This window comes from Anomaloglossus baeobatrachus, chromosome 2 (genome assembly GCF_048569485.1).
Source record: "Anomaloglossus baeobatrachus isolate aAnoBae1 chromosome 2, aAnoBae1.hap1, whole genome shotgun sequence".
Lineage (NCBI taxonomy): Eukaryota > Metazoa > Chordata > Amphibia > Anura > Aromobatidae > Anomaloglossus > Anomaloglossus baeobatrachus.
This window is the reverse complement of record NC_134354.1, coordinates 110,196,327-110,214,389: the sequence shown is the minus strand read 5'-3', so window position 1 is coordinate 110,214,389 and position 18,063 is coordinate 110,196,327. Positions and strand designations below refer to the sequence as shown.

The 18,063-nt window shown below is 42.6% G+C and overlaps 1 protein-coding gene across 1 annotated transcript in view; it reads left to right on the top strand.

The window, feature by feature from the left end:
• The window catches only part of SLC13A2 (solute carrier family 13 member 2), a 121,849-nt gene that overhangs the window by 88,086 nt on the left and 15,700 nt on the right, over positions 1-18,063 (top strand). The window contains exons 9-10 of the mRNA XM_075335268.1: positions 443-564; positions 2,334-2,495. Of these exons, the coding sequence (XP_075191383.1) occupies positions 443-564; positions 2,334-2,495 (284 nt within the window). The remainder of the gene's footprint in view (positions 1-442; positions 565-2,333; positions 2,496-18,063) is intronic.

Genomic DNA, 18,063 nt, shown 5'->3' with positions numbered 1-18,063 from the left:
GTGTACTGCTCATGATCGGAAACAGCTTCTGCCCTTCTAATCATACACTGTACTCCTCTCTGAAGCCAGGACTTGCACATGAGCTGTGCGCATGCACAAAATTTCCAGGAGCTATGATGATGCCGGTTCAGGTAAATCATGTCCTCACGCCCACAGAGGCGTAATAGCATGAAAAGAGGACCAACTAGTCTTTGGAACTAACACCCCTTCGACTAGTCAAGGCACTAATTTGCATACGAAATCAGATGGAGATAATAAATGCTTTTTTTACACATTGAATTTAAAGAATGATGTTATATGAGACTGGTTAGGAAGGCAATTTTGACCTTTTAATGTTAATGCTGCTGGCTGGGAGAGCATAAGGGACCTGACAGGTTTCCTTTAATATTTGTGCCGAGCTACCTGTAAACCAAAAATATTTTTGCTACTCTGTTTAAACTAGGCCAAAAAAGGAAATTTCGCCCACCCCCACCACTGCTGGACTGGAATACAGTAAACAAGAAGATGCCGTGGAACATTGTAATCCTTTTGGGAGGAGGATTTGCCCTGGCTAAAGGCAGTGAGGTAAGTCAGATGCCCATATAGATCGCTTGTGCTTTTTTAGCTATTGCCGCTCTAACATTATGAAGACCATTGTACTTGCCACAGTTTTACCACCTAAAATCTGAACCTGTAGATGATGACTGTAATACCTTAAAATGCCCTTTAAACATGGACTAAAACAACTTATACAATGTCATGAAGCTTTCAGAAAACAATATTGCAGCTCAGAGATCAAATTCTAATGGGAAAAATGACAAAACTACAAATGTCTCATTCTGTGAGACTTCATTCAGACTGCAAGTACACAGATAATAGCTACAAGTGCACAGATAAGAGACAAAAATCTGTGCCAAAATCAGCAGGCAGATTCTGCAATTGATTTCACTCAAGTTATAGAAAATCTGCACAGGAACAACTTGATTGAAAAAGGATTTGGAAGAAAAATGGTGTTTGAACACTGCATATTCTTCCTACAATAATTTGTATGTAATAATGGATGTGATGATGGTTTAGGTCGCATTTAAAGCATTTTATGAGACATAGGTAAATATACGGTATTTTCTGGATTATAAAACACACTCCCCCTCAAAACTGGGGGGAAAATGGGGGTGCGTCTTATAATCCGGATATGGCTTACCGGAGTGGCAGTGGTGGAGCGGGGTCACAGGAGGCAGGGTTGGCGATACTAAGGACTCGGAGGAGGTGGTGCCACTGTAGTGGAGCGGCTCAGGAGGGTCACAGGACAGAAGGTCGGTGATGTGGCGGTCGCCATTGATCTGACAGCAGGCTGCGAGATCCAGTGAATTGCCCACGGCCACAGTTGACGTGATGGACTTCAATAAAATAGCTGCAGAGGCGGCACGTGCGCAGATTGACATGATAGACTTCAAGGAAATGGTTGCGGAGTTCTATCTGCGCACACGCCGCCACCGCGGCCATTTCCTTGAAGTCAATCTCGTCAACTGCAGGTGATTCAATGGAGCCCACAATCCACCAGTAGATCAATGGCGCCTGCTGCTGCAACACCCTCGAGCCCGCAGCAATGCCGACACTGCCTCCTGTGAACCTCCTGAGCTGCTCCACCACCGCCACTCCCCACTGGTGAGATATTATAAGATGTATTAGGATTGTAAGACAGACCCTCATTTTAACATTAAAAACTATTTTTTCCTATTTTTCTCCTCTAAATTTTTGGTTTGTCTTATAATCCGGTGCATGTTATAAAACCAAAAATACGGTAAGTATTTCTATAACGCTAAGGTGTTCTCCCTTAAACACACCTGAGGAATGGCCTTAATTAAGTTGTCCACCACTCAGACAGCCCCTCCTCAATCAGGGTGTTTGCCTCATTAAAATCTAAACACTTATACTCACCCCCACTGCTGGGGCCTGTTTCGGCAGTGTTGGCACTCACACTCTGGGGACTCGTGAGGTTCTTACATACAATGAGCCCTGTGCTCAATAAACGCCGGCTTCACCCTACCTTGTGTTCGGAGAAATCGAACATCAAGAGGAAGTCAGTAAATCAAGCTGTGGCCAATCACTCACTTTCTTTTGATGTTCGATACATCCCAACTTGTGGGGAGTGAAGCCCACCTTATAATCATGATAATATCATGAAGCAAGCGTTTTTAACAACACCTGTGTACAATTATCTTGCAGTACACATACCCCTATAAGCAGTTAAAGGGAATGTGTCATTGGAGAGTATTTAGTTTAAATCAGGCTCAGAGCCATAAAAGATAATGGAAACAATTGTTCAATATTCTAAAACTTTTTTTACATTCTAGGAATCAGGATTATCAATTTGGCTTGGAGATAAATTGACACCGCTACAGAGTATCCCCCCTGTAGCCATCGCACTGGTCTTGTGCTTGCTCATTGCTACATTTACTGAATGCACCAGTAATGTGGCCACAACAACGCTTTTCTTACCCATCCTGGCATCTATGGTAAGGAGTTTTGGGTAAAATAATATTTTATCATGAATGTGTTTATTAACAATGGGTTATGTACGAAGTAGGATTTGTACTAAGCAGATTCTTCTCTAATACCCGACTAGTCGATTCATACAGTAAAACAAAGTCTTTTAGCCTTTATTCTAAAAACTACTTGCATGAGAAAAATATTTTTTGGGGGTGTTTTTAAAGTGTTAATAGCAAATCTATTACAAATTTTATTCTATTACAATTCTATTTAATTTAATTTAATTTAATTCTATTACAAATCTATTAAATCTGTACAAAGATATATTTTACTTGTATCAAAATGGAGGATACCAGAATGTACCGCATCTTTATGGAACTAAAGACACTTCTGCTGAGGACTCTCTGTTCTTTTAAACAATTTTTTTTTTAGCAAATCTGTGCAATACATTCAATAAATAGATAGGTAACCGATAATTTGTAAATGGTTTAGAAAATACAAATCTCATTGGAAATAATAGATTTTATACGGATTAGTGATGGGCAGACCTGTACTGTAAAAGTCCGCATCATAGCAGGTCACCTAGGACCCATGCACCAATCCCGGGCCAAGAGTTCTCAGGGAACTTTGGGTAATTACCCGGATCCTGCCATCCAAGTAATTAAAACATAAGAAAGAAAATAAGAATAAAACAGGTGCGTTATACTTTCCAATCTTCCATTTGGTGGTAACACTACTTCCAGGACCACTCATTAACCTCCCATGGCTTCCCCCGCTCATCGCCATTCCTGGCATCTGTGATTGGTTGCAGTCAGACCATGCCCCCATCCTGTCTGACAGCATGTCTGACTGCATGCAATTGCACACACTGTCTGCATGTCTATATTGGCGTAAAAATAAATTTTAGAAAATGGCATAGGGTTCTCCCATATTATGATACCTAGCACAGATAAAGCCTACAGCTACAGGCTGCAGCCGCCACCTGTGTGCTTATCTAGGCTGTATATCAAAATAAGAGGAACCCCATGCAGCTTTTTTAAAAACTAAATAAGTAATATTTAAAAATGGCGTGCGGTACCCTTCCAGTTTTGATACCCAGCCACGAAAAAGCCAACAGCTTGGAGCTGGTATTTTCAGGCTGGGGAGGCCTATGGTTATTGGCCACCCAGCCTAAAAATAGCAACCTGTAGCTGCCGAGAATTGTCACATCCATTAGATACAACAATCCTGGAATGTTGCCTGGCTCATCCCGATTGCCCTGATGCAGTGGCAATCGGGGTAATAAGGTGTTAATGATATCTCACAGCTAAGCCTTAGATTAGTAATCAGAGCACCAAATCTGCATCTGTTGGCAAAAAAACACGGTTTGCTGCCAGGAGATGCAGGTCTGAGGGCTCAATAACCTCACCTGAGATAAAGTCACTGAATTCATTGAGGTTACCTGAAGTTAATTTACCTGTGGTCACAACCGTGGGAACCTACAGCTGTGACCGCAAATAAACTGAGTGACGTCACTGCTCACAGCTGCGGCTCCCGAAGCCTCTGCCTGAAGCCACAGCATGCGATCATGTTTTCTAATGTGCCCGCTCACTGTGACTTCAGTATGAAGCAGAGCTGGAATCATCATGGGACCCGTGTGGATTACATCGGAACTGGGTGTTCAGCATTTACAAAGGGGTGAAAGAGAGTAGGTTTTTTTGTATGTTATTTCAAATAAATGATTATTTTGGTGTTTGTTTCACGGATTAGTAATGGGGGTCTCATAGACCCTCGCAATTACTAATCTTGGGCTTAGTGGCAGCTGTGAGCTGTCATTAACCCCTTATTACCCCGATTGCCACCACACCAGGGCAATTGGATGAGCCGGGTAAAGTGCCGGGATTGTCGCATCTAAGGAACGTGACAATTTTGGGTGGCTGCTATTTTTCGGCTGAGGGGGGCCAATAACTATGGGCCTCCTGTTGTGAATACATTTTCCAGTTTGGGGCTCCCTCTTGTGCTCAGTGCTGGCGGTGCAGTTGACTTGTTGAATGGGAGCCAGACACCTGTGGAGGAATGGCAATCAGGAGTAGTTTCTCCTGTTCCTTGCTTGTGCTCAATGTATCTCCTGTGTGTTAAGGACATTCTGAAACCAGCTCTTCTCACTACCAGAACTCCTCTCAGATAAGTTGGTTTTTGTACCTCTGCTTATTGTTTCTACTTTCTTGTAGTTTTTTCTGTTTTGATACTAATGCTTGATTCATGATTTTGCCTTTGTGGAGTTCTTGATGAAGTTGGAGGATTCCCTGCTGGGAGTGTCTGTATACCTAGCTCCATGTTCTGCTATGTATTGTGTTTTGTCATGCTTGGTATTAAATTCAGTCCCTCATCTATATTAGTGTTTTTTGGATCCCAGTAACACCAGAGTACTAATTTAGTGGGGGGAGCCTGTGTGGGCTCAGGGCTTTTCCATATCAGGCATGCTGAGATTTATTAGGGTTTTTACGGCTGCAGACAGTGCTCTTTCCTATCCTTTCCTATACAGATAGTTTGGGCCTCAACTTTGCTGAATCTGTTTTCTAGGTATGTATTGTGTTTTCCTATATCACCGTAGTCTTTACATGTGGGGGCTATATATATCTTTGGGGATTGCTCCGAGGAAGATTAGCTTTTCTTATATATCTCTCTGTAAGAATATTTAGTTCTCCGGCTGTGTCGTGGCTACTACCGTAGGTCATCGTAGGCACGCCCCACGGCTACATCTAGTTGTGTCATTGTGTGTCAGTATTAGATCTGCAGTCCGTTAAGGTTCCAGCCACTCTGGTTACTTTTTGGGTTTCCGCATTTTTGTCCTTTTTCTGATCCTCCTCGGTCACTGAATCATAACAGCCTCCCCAGCCTGAGAATACCAGCCCCCAGCTGTTGGCTTTATCATGGCTGGGTATCAAAATTTATGGGGACCACACACCGTTTTTTAAAATGATCTATTTAAATAATTTAAAAACACTGCATGGAATCCTTCTTCTTTTGATACACAGATAAGATAAGCACACGGCTGGGGGCTGCAGCCTGTAGCCATATGCATTATCTGTGTTGGGTATCATAATATGTGGGACCCTACGCCAATTTATTTATTTATGTATTTATTTTTACACCAATAAAAACACGCACACACACCTGTGATTTAAAGCAGTCAGACACGCTGTCACACAGGCTGGGTGTGCGGTCTAAGTGCAACCAATCATAGATGCCATGATTAACAGTGGTTAGGAGAATCAGTGCATATGCATGAGGGTAATGAGTGGCCTCGAAAGTAGTATTACAGCCTCGTGGAGACTGGTATGTATAACGCGCCTGCTCTAATTCCCCTAGCACTTTCTACCTTTATTTTAAAGTGTATCATTCGGGTCCCCATAGACTTATATGGGGATCGGCACCCAGACAAATAACTAGGATTAATTCTGTTTTGCTTTTTGTTGTTTTTTTTTTTTAAATCCGGTTGGACCCGCCGATCCCAGGCATTGCCGGGTTCGCCCATCACTAATAAAGATTAAAACTGAAAAAGGAACTACCGCGTTTCCTGCATATAATTAAATAATGGCTAAATGCAAACTGAGCAGAGATTGCATTATATCCTAATAGTAGTAATATAAAACTAATGTAGAGAGGATAATGATGGGAGTAGTAGTTATAGACACTACTAAGAGAATCAGCAGCTACAAGCTCGCACAGAGCAAATGTGCAGATAAGTGCTGAATTAATGCATATCCTTGTATTAGTAATATGAAACCAATATAAAGAGGATGATATTGGGAGTAATAGTTAGGGACATTGCTGAGAGAATCAGTAACTACAACACGCACAGAGCTAATGTGCAGATAAATGCTGTAATCTAATGGTAATAATAAAGTAATAAAAAAGAGGTGATATAGACAGTGATAGTATAAGCACTTACTGTACATGTGCTGATTGTAGCGTGTGCTTTAGATCAGGTCGAATAAAGACGGCAATCCTGGGCATATAACTTCACCTTGTGTGCTTTCTGACAAGAGTTGCTTGTGGTTATAGGCCGGGTAAAACCAGGGAGCCTTGGCCGGCGACTTCCCTGGCAACCAGTAGGTGGTGTACTTAGGTACATGTGAGTTTTCTTTCTTCCGGTAGCTCTTGGTTTTCAGGTAGGACTCATCTATAAAAATGGTTAAGTGACAGTAGGTTCACTGGTGGATGTGGTGAACTCTAAACCCCAATCATTATAATTGATATCACTTAAGAAAGTCGAAAAGTCATCTTGGGTGCTGTCCCAGATGAACAAAATGTCATAAATAAATTGACGCCACAAATTGAGATCCCTTCTCATTTTGTTTAAAAAGAAAATGTGAGACTCCTCCCAATTGGCCTTAAATAAATTTTCATAGCTTGGTGCAAATTTTGTGCCCATCACTGTCCCGCATGTTTTCCCGCATGTTTGCAAATAAAATTGTTGATCATAAATGAAGTAATTATGTGAAAGGGTGAAGTGAATACAATCTAGAAACAATGAAATTTGGGTTTCAGAATAGGTGATGAGTTTCCTTAAAAAATGCTCTTGCGCTTGGCAACCTTTCTCATGATCGATCATCATGTATAGAGATTTGATATCTACAGTCCATAAACATATTCGCTTTCCCATTTGAAAGGTTCCAGCATTTGTAGTACGTGGCTCATATCCGTAGGGTAAGCCGGTAGATAATCTACGCAGCCTTGGAGATATTGGTGCACATATGTATAAAGATTAGATGTGAGACAGTTGATCCCCAATATAATGGGCCTAAATGGTAGATGGAGAGGGTCCTTATGGGTTTTTGGGATGTGGTAGAATATTGCCACGAAGGAGTCTTATTAAATACAAATGAATACTCTGGTATTTTTCTAATTCACAATAACCTCCCCCCTCCGTCTTTCCTTCTTTTTACATTACGGATGTCTATTGTTTTGCATTCCACCATTGCTCTCCATTTTTTTACACATGCAATATTAGCAGAGATTTTCTTTCAGTTGCTTTTATCTATACTACTTCAGCCATTTTAATTGTTGTATTGCCCCTTCCCCTTTTGAATATGTGTATATTAAAAATATAATTTTAATATTTATCTATTCCTATATTACCGTAACTTTCAAAATAGGAATTTGTAGTCTTCTAATAATTAAACTTTTAACATACATTCATCCATTCATTCATTTAATTCATCTTTTCCATATTTTAATTATATACATCATTAAAGTTTATATTTTATATTTATAAATACATTCACACAAGCATATATCTATACTGCATGCACTTATAGTCTTCTAACAAACTCATGGCACATTCAGGGTTATCCCCTCTATTCAGGTGTGCAGATCTAGATAAGAACCCTTCCCCCCTGCTTCCTCTAACCTTGATGAAGAAAGACAGTTAATCTTTTGAAACATGTTGGATTTCTAAACATAACCGGACACCTTAGGTTGGGGCCACACGAGGGACTACTGCGATCCTCGCATGACACTTGGCTCACGCTGGCAGCACAGCAGGAACCAAGTGTCATATGAGTGTCACTGCGACTGATATCCGATCATGCGATCGGACCACAGCTGTGGGGGCAGACCAGCTCTGAGGAGGGGATGGCCAGTGCTGAGGAGGGGCGGACCGGCTCTGAGGAGGGGCGGGCCAGCACTGCGGAGGGCAGAGAGGAATTTTTCTCCCTCTCTCCCCCATTGCTGGCTATTGTCATTCTCACTCTGCACTCGCAGTACACCGGTGTACCGCGAGTGCAGTGTGAGTTTTCTCTCGCCCCACAGACTTGAATGGGTGCGAGAGAAACTAGGATCGCATTACAGTTGCAGCATGCTGCGATTGTTTTCTCGGTCCGATTAGGGCTCAGAAAATAATCGCTCATGTGTGCTGGCACATAGACTAATATTGGTCCGAGTGAAATGCGATGTTTTATCGCATTCCACTCGCTCCGATTTTCATGCCGTGTGTCTTAGGCCTTAGCTGTGAAGTAGACTATTCTCAATGTGTGATGGTTGCCAGGGAAGTTACTTGCCGGGGCTCCCTGGTGTTACCCAGCCTACCAAGCAACTCTCATAAGAAAGCAGTCGAGGTGAAGTAATATATCCAGAATTCACGTCTTTATTCTGCCTGATCTGAAGCACACGCTACAATCAGCACATGTACAGTAAGTGCTTATAATATCACTGTCTATATCACCTCTTTTTTATTACTGTATTATTACCATTAGATTGCAGCATTTATCTGAACATTAGCTGTCTGCGTGCTTATAGTTACTGATTCTCTCAGCAGTGTCCCTCCCATCATCACCCTCTCTACATTGGCTTCATATTACTACTACAAGGATATATAATACAGGAGAAATGGAGTAACAAAGCACAAAGGAATTAAAGTAGTGAAAAATTGCAAAACTTTATTGATGTAAAACCAGGTAAAATCAATCATGAAAGAAAATTGATCCAAAAATGAGAAAAGGATGGGGAAAGGAGAAGGGGGACAGAGAGAAAGGAAACACAGAAAGGCCGGATCCTGCTGCGATAAATGGTATAATACCAAGAGCAGTGTGGAATAAAAAAATGCTACATATCAGAAAAACAAACCATCCGGGGATGGTTAATATGCGAAACGTACGTTAGGTTTTTCTATTCTCTTTGGGCCTCTACTCCTGTCTGCATCACCACTGTCTGAAGTGTTTATTTTGTTCACATGAGCTATTTTGCCCTTGTCTGACTCATGTTCGACATTTATGCCTCCGTTTATATGTATGTCATTATACTGTGACTCTTTATGATTTTCAGGGCTTATGTCGACATGATTTCAGACTTTTCATCGTTGCAGTTACTTCTCCTGATGGTTTGTTTTTCTGCTATGTAGCATTTTTTGATTCTACACTACTCTTGGTATTTTACCATTTATTGCAGCAGAAACCGGCCTTTCTCTCTGTCCCCATTCCCCTTTCCCCATCTTTTTCTCATTTTTTGATCAATTTTCTTTCATAATTGATTTTACCTGGTTTTACATCAATAAAGTTTTGTAATTTTTCACTACTTTAATTCCTTTTTGTTTTTTTACTCCATTTCTCCTGTATTTATTAATTCATGGAGTTTTTCGCTGTCTTTCTATGTCCATGTTCACTTCTTGTTTATATGGCCTTTATCTACTTGAGCCATGTGTGTTTGGAATTTTGTTTTGCCTACTACAAGGATATGCATAAATTCAGCATTTAACACAACATTAGCTCTGTGCAAGTTATAGTTACTGATTCTTAGTAGTGTCATAGGTGTTATATTACTACCATAAGGATATAGGGCAATATCTGCTTAGTTTGCATTTGGCCATTATTTCATTCTATGCAGGAAGCGCGGCAGTTCCTTTTGCAGTGATTATACTTATATATTTATTTTGGTCAGCTACCATGCAGAGCTGACCCTCTACCAGCAGCTCCTCTCTCTCCTCTCCAATCTTCTTTGTGCACCGCCAGTGTTTATTTAATTTTGCTTTTACTTTATACTAAATACAGTGGCTGTTATTATTGTATCTGAATATCAAGATTGATTGACCGTACTTTCTTATTACTGATTGAAGATGAAAATATTCTTAATTAATATTGTTCCAGATTTTAAAACTTCAGTACAATATTTTCCTCAGGCATTTGTGGGATTCATTTTAAAGAAAACCTGTCAGCAGATTAATTCTGCCCTAAGCACAGACATGAAACAGCAACAGACACCGTCATTAGAACTATGTTTTCCTCTTAAATGTTTTGGCATTTCAGTGAAGACATGATTTAAACAGAAGTAGAAGGAGAAATGTCCTCTTGGTTCCGCTCCTCTGGTTTCTCCACGTCTTGCTTGGCTTTATTGACAGCTTTCTCCAAGTAGACAAGTACTGAGAAATCTTTTCAGCAAGACTCGTAGCACAAAAAAGTCCTCTCCCTGTATTTGACTCTTTTTAATTAATGACTAGTGTTAAGCGAGTAGTACTCGCTATGCTGTTAGCAATTATATACCACCCCAGCAGCGGTCGAACCTCTCGGATCCGGGTGTTGCTACTTGTGGCTCGAGGGTCTGTGGACCCGGGGGCTCAGGGTCACTCTAAAATGTGATGGGGGGGATATTTACAGGGGATTAGATAGTTTGTGACGCCACCCATGGTGTGCGGTAACAGGGAGTACTGCCGCTGTCGTTGAGAGTACCCGGGGTGATGAAGTGGGGCAGCCAGACGACGTTATCCTCCATGGGTAGGGAAGGTCCCAGGACTCTGGATGGTGAGTGTTGTTGCAGGGGAGCGCAGGCTGCTGATAGCAGGGGGGGGGATCAGGTACTCACTCAGAAGGAAATCAGACGCTGACAACGTGGTAAACCAAGTCTCTGGGTGCCGCTGCCCTCTTGGCGGAGCTTGTACGGGTTCCCTCCCCTGCAGTACTGCCTGATTGTCTGGAGCCTGCCTCCATGCACAGATTTTAGTAGTGTCCAAGTGGCCCGTAAGCTTGAAGCTATCTGGGCCTTGCTCCCCACTTTTTGGTGTGAAGGAGCTGTGCTTTCAGGAGCTCATGCTTGGGATTTCAGTGGGCTGCTTTGGTTGAAAAGCCCTATCCCCCTCGCTGCGCTAGTTACCCTGATCTCTGAACTTCATGGGGACAGTCCATAAAGGCCCTATCCTATTTCCGGGTTTCTTGAAGCCTCTCCCCGGCCTGGGGTCTAGTACCCCGACGTGCTTTCGGTCCCAGACTGGCTATTGGACTGCAGCTGCCAACTGTCCTCCTAGACTAAGCCAGGCACCCAGTCCCATTATGCCACGACCGGGTCTCCGACTCCTCCGGGTCCAGACCACAGTCTGCAACCGAATCTTCTCCTCCCCGGGAGCCACATGCTTCCCTAGATTCTTACTGCTCGAGGGCTACCACTGAACTGACTTGTCACCTCCCACCTCCCTGCCTGACCCCTAGGTGGGCGGCCCTATTCCAGCTTAGCAGCCCAATGGTGTGTCTGACAGGATGTGGTGTGAGATGTGATTGGGATTTTTGAATGCTGATGGAGGCAGTGCTGCAAGTTGGGAACCCAGAACCAAGCGGGGTTGAGTCCTGCACTAGGAAATAAAGAGCGTGCAATACCCTGTGACGACCTGACTAGTCCAGGGGCATCACAAGTACTGTCCGCCTCTTGCATATTCGTTGCGGGTAGCGGGCGCAATGTAAGTCAATGGGAAATACTCGCTAAGTAGCGAGTAACCCGAAAGCAGTACTTTTCATGCGAGTAGCGAATAGTGCGGCTTTCGGGTTACTCACTACTTAGCGAGTATTTCCCATTGACTTACATTGTGCCCGCTACTCGCAAAGAATATTCAAGTAGCGGACACTACTCGCTAACAGCATAGCGAGTATGAATAGTTAACTACTCACGTAAGACTAGTCATAAATTAAAAAGAGACAAATACAGGGAGAGGACTTCTTTTTTGTCCTACGAGTCTTGCTGAAAAGATTTCTCAGTACTTGTCTACTTGGAGAAAGCTGTCAATAAAGCCAAGCAAGATGTGGAGAAACCAGAGGAGCGGAACCAAGAGGTAGTTAGTAGTATGAGAGTAGTGGACAGTACTCGGTAACAGCATAGCGAGTACAAATAGTTAACTACTCGCTCAACACTATTTATGACAGGATTCATCAAGACTGGCTTTCTGCTTGTTAGTCTTTATGAATAGGGCTGAGCCGATCCGAACGGTAAAAGTCCAGATCCACGCGGTTGCGGGCTTAGACTACCAGCCCCCAGCCGACTTTATCATGGCTGGGGATGAAAATTAGGGAGGACCGCACGTCGTTTTTTTTTTTTAATTATTTATTTACATTAAAAAAAAGCCGCATCACCGGCACAGCCGCGCACACTTTTGACAGGAGTGTACATGTGTTTCTGTGTACATGCACGCTCATGCTCAGAAAGCGGCAGGCCATGTTGGGTGATGTCATGCCAGACTTGTACGAGTCTGACTGCGCATCACCGACACAGCTGCGCACACTTTTGACAGGAGCGTGCATGTGTCTCTAGTAGAGTTGAGCGCGGTTCGTGGTTCGTGGTTCTCCAGTTCTAGGCTCGAGTGATTTTGGGGCCTGTTCTAGATCGAACTAGAACTCGAGCTTTTTGCAAAAGCTCGATAGTTCTAGAAACGTTCGAGAACGGTTCTAGCAGCAAAAAAACAGCAAATTCCTAGCTGGCTTTCCGCTGTAATAGTGTAAGTCACTCTGTGACTCACACTATTATGACATTTCAGTGTATAGTGTGCGTGAACAGCGCCTTCAGATCACTCCTGTTTGTATAATGGCATAAATGGTATAAATTTTTTTTTTTTTTCCTTGTCTTCCTTCCCTAAGCGCGCGCGTCTTGTGGGGCGGGCCAGCATGTCAGCCAATCCCAGACACACACACAGCTAAGTGGACTTTTAGCCAGAGAAGCAACGGCATATGTGATAGGATGTCCATGTCACATGTCCCTGCATTATAAAACCGGACATTTTCCTCCAGGACGCCATTATCTCTTCTGCGTCCTTGGTGTCAGACATCACTGGCGCAGCTCCGTCCTGACTGAGTCCTATCGCCGATACTGCTGTATACACAGCGCTGGACAGCTTAGGGAGAGCACTTTCTATAAGTTCTTTTAAGGGCTCGTACGGGCAGGGTCAGAGCCATAGGTGACAGGTCCTGAAAACAGAGTAGGTCAGGGATTTCGTCGCTGCATTTCCCCATTAGGAGGGAATAGAAAGGCAGGCTTCCATTCCTCTACCCAGAGCCCCACAATCCTGGCACTGTACCCTCCTGTCCTCTGCACACTCCAACTCATTATAACTAAGCCATTATACTAGCAAACAGTCAGTGTACCTAGTGGCATCCTAAACGTGGCTATTGGACTTTTGTCTAGTCACACTAGTGCAAAGATATTTGCAGCACCTCTGCCTGCATTGCACACTCAAACTCTTTTTAACTAAGCCATTATACTAGCAAACAGTCAGTGTACCTAGTGGCATCCTAAACGTGGCTATTGGACTTTGCTATAGTCCCACTAGTGCAAAGACATTTGCAGCACCTCTACCTGCATTGCACACTCAAACTCTTTTTAACTAAGCCATTATACTAGCAAACAGTCAGTGTACCTAGTGGCATCCTAAACGTGGCTATTGTACTTTTGTCTAGTCACACTAGTGCAAAGATATTTGCAGCACCTCTGCCTGCATTGCACACTCAAACTCTTTTTAACTAAGCCATTATACTAGCAAACAGTCAGTGTACCTAGTGGCATCCTAAACGTGGCTATTGGACTTTGCTATAGTCCCACTAGTGCAAAGACATTTGCAGCACCTCTACCTGCATTGCACACTCAAACTCTTTTTAACTAAGCCATTATACTAGCAAACAGTCAGTGTACCTAGTGGCATCCTAAACGTGGCTATTGTACTTTTGTCTAGTCACACTAGTGCAAAGATATTTGCAGCACCTCTGCCTGCATTGCACACTCAAACTCTTTTTAACTAAGCCATTATACTAGCAAACAGTCAGTGTACCTAGTGGCATCCTAAACGTGGCTATTGGACTTTGCTATAGTCCCACTAGTGCAAAGACATTTGCAGCACCTCTACCTGCATTGCACACTCAAACTCTTTTTAACTAAGCCATTATACTAGCAAACAGTCAGTGTACCTAGTGGCATCCTAAATGTGGCTATTGGACTTTGCTATAGTCCCACTAGTGCAAAGACATTTGCAGCACCTCTACCTGCATTGCACACTCAAACTCTTTTTAACTAAGCCATTATACTAGCAAACAGTCAGTGTACCTAGTGGCATCCTAAACGTGGCTATTGTACTTTTGTCTAGTCACACTAGTGCAAAGATATTTGCAGCACCTCTGCCTGCATTGCACACCCAAACTCTTTTTAACTAAGCCATTATACTAGCAAACAGTCAGTGTACCTAGTGGCATCCTAAACGTGGCTATTGGACTTTGCTATAGTCCCACTAGTGCAAAGACATTTGCAGCACCTCTGCCTGCATTGCACACTCAAACTCTTTTTAACTAAGCCATTATACTAGCAAACAGTCAGTGTACCTAGTGGCATCCTAAACGTGGCTATTGGACTTTGCTATAGTCCCACTAGTGCAAAGACATTTGCAGCACCTCTACCTGCATTGCACACTCAAACTCTTTTTAACTAAGCCATTATACTAGCAAACAGTCAGTGTACCTAGTGGCATCCTAAACGTGGCTATTGTACTTTTGTCTAGTCACACTAGTGCAAAGATATTTGCAGCACCTCTGCCTGCATTGCACACTCAAACTCTTTTTAACTAAGCCATTATACTAGCAAACAGTCAGTGTACCTAGTGGCATCCTAAACGTGGCTATTGGACTTTGCTATAGTCCCACTAGTGCAAAGACATTTGCAGCACCTCTACCTGCATTGCACACTCAAACTCTTTTTAACTAAGCCATTATACTAGCAAACAGTCAGTGTACCTAGTGGCATCCTAAACGTGGCTATTGTACTTTTGTCTAGTCACACTAGTGCAAAGATATTTGCAGCACCTCTGCCTGCATTGCACACTCAAACTCTTTTTAACTAAGCCATTATACTAGCAAACAGTCAGTGTACCTAGTGGCATCCTAAACGTGGCTATTGGACTTTGCTATAGTCCCACTAGTGCAAAGACATTTGCAGCACCTCTACCTGCATTGCACACTCAAACTCTTTTTAACTAAGCCATTATACTAGCAAACAGTCAGTGTACCTAGTGGCATCCTAAATGTGGCTATTGGACTTTGCTATAGTCCCACTAGTGCAAAGACATTTGCAGCACCTCTACCTGCATTGCACACTCAAACTCTTTTTAACTAAGCCATTATACTAGCAAACAGTCAGTGTACCTAGTGGCATCCTAAACGTGGCTATTGTACTTTTGTCTAGTCACACTAGTGCAAAGATATTTGCAGCACCTCTGCCTGCATTGCACACCCAAACTCTTTTTAACTAAGCCATTATACTAGCAAACAGTCAGTGTACCTAGTGGCATCCTAAACGTGGCTATTGGACTTTGCTATAGTCCCACTAGTGCAAAGACATTTGCAGCACCTCTGCCTGCATTGCACACTCAAACTCTTTTTAACTAAGCCATTATACTAGCAAACAGTCAGTGTACCTAGTGGCATCCTAAACGTGGCTATTGGACTTTGCTATAGTCCCACTAGTGCAAAGATATTTGCAGCACCTCTGCCTGCATTGCACACTCAAACTCTTTTTAACTAAGCCATTATACTAGCAAACAGTCAGTGTACCTAGTGGCATCCTAAACGTGGCTATTGGACTTTGCTATAGTCCCACTAGTGCAAAGACATTTGCAGCACCTCTACCTGCATTGCACACTCAAACTCTTTTTAACTAAGCCATTATACTAGCAAACAGTCAGTGTACCTAGTGGCATCCTAAATGTGGCTATTGTACATTTGTCTAGTCACACTAGTGCAAAGATATTTGCAGCACCTCTGCCTGCATTGCACACTCAAACTCTTTTTAACTAAGCCATTATACTAGCAAACAGTCAGTGTACCTAGTGGCATCCTAAACGTGGCTATTGGACTTTGCTATAGTCCCACTAGTGCAAAGACATTTGCAGCACCTCTACCTGCATTGCACACTCAAACTCTTTTTAACTAAGCCATTATACTAGCAAACAGTCAGTGTACCTAGTGGCATCCTAAACGTGGCTATTGTACTTTTGTCTAGTCACACTAGTGCAAAGATATTTGCAGCACCTCTGCCTGCATTGCACACCCAAACTCTTTTTAACTAAGCCATTATACTAGCAAACAGTCAGTGTACCTAGTGGCATCCTAAACGTGGCTATTGGACTTTGCTATAGTCCCACTAGTGCAAAGACATTTGCAGCACCTCTGCCTGCATTGCACACTCAAACTCTTTTTAACTAAGCCATTATACTAGCAAACAGTCAGTGTACCTAGTGGCATCCTAAACGTGGCTATTGTACTTTTGTCTAGTCACACTAGTGCAAAGATATTTGCAGCACGTCTGCCTGCATTGCACACTCAAACTCATTGTTACTAATACATTATAATACCAAAAATTGAGTAAACTTAGTGTCATACAAGAAGTGGCTGTTGTACTCCATTAATGCCCCACTGGTGCAAATCTATGTGCAGCACCTCTGCATGACACCCTCCTGCTCTGTTTTTAATAAGCTATAATGATAGCAAAAAAACCTGCCATTTAGTGGCATCATAGAACTGGATGTTGTATTCCATTAATGCCCCACTGGTGCAAATCTATGTGCAGCACCTCTGCAGGACACCCTCCTGCTCTGTTTTTAATAAGCTATAATGATAGCAAAAAATACTGCCATTTAGTGGCATCATAGAACTGGATGTTGTATTTCATTATTGTCCCACTGGTGCCAAGCTATTTCTAGCACCTGTGCAGGACACCCTCCTGCTCTGTTTTTAATAAGCTATAATGATAGCAAAAAATACTGCCATTTAGTGGCATCATAGAACTGTCTGTTGTATTCCATTAATGCCCCACTGGTGCAAATCTATGTGCAGCACCTCTGCAGGACACCCTCCTGCTCTGTTTTTAATAAGCTATAATGATAGCAAAAAATACTGCCATTTAGTGGCATCATAGAACTGGATGTTGTATTTCATTATTGTCCCACTGGTGCCAAGCTATTTCTAGCACCTGTGCAGGACACCCTCCTGCTCTGTTTTTAATAAGCTATAATGATAGCAAAAAATACTGCCATTTAGTGGCATCATAGAACTGTCTGTTGTATTCCATTAATGCCCCACTGGTGCAAATCTATGTGCAGCACCTCTGCAGGACACCCTCCTGCTCTGTTTTTAATAAGCTATAATGATAGCAAAAAATACTGCCATTTAGTGGCATCATAGAACTGTCTGTTGTATTCCATTAATGCCCCACTGGTGCAAATCTATGTGCAGCACCTCTGCAGGACACCCTCCTGCTCTGTTTTTAATAAGCTATAATGATAGCAAAAAAAACTGCCATTTAGTGGCATCATAGAACTGGATGTTGTATTTCATTATTGTCCCACTGGTGCCAAGCTATTTCTAGCACCTGTGCAGGACACCCTACTGCTCTGTTTTTAATAAGCTATAATGATAGCAAAAAATACTGCCATTTAGTGGCATCATAGAACTGGCTGTTGTATTCCATTAATGCCCCATTGGTGCAAATCTATGTGCAGCACCTCTGCAGGACACCCTCCTGCTCTGTTTTTAATAAGCTATAATGATAGCAAAAAAAACTGCCATTTAGTGGCATCATAGAACTGGATGTTGTATTTCATTATTGTCCCACTGGTGCCAAGCTATTTCTAGCACCTGTGCAGGACACCCTCATGCAGATTTTGCTACGCTAATGTTATAGCAAACTCAGGGAATTCATTGCTGCATTTGATAATTCGGAGGGATATAAAGTGAGGCTTTCTTTAGCTTTTCCTTCTGTTCATACACAGCATCTCCAAGTCCACACCCGAAGAGCAATTTCTCCTTCACGTTTAAGTGTGGAGAG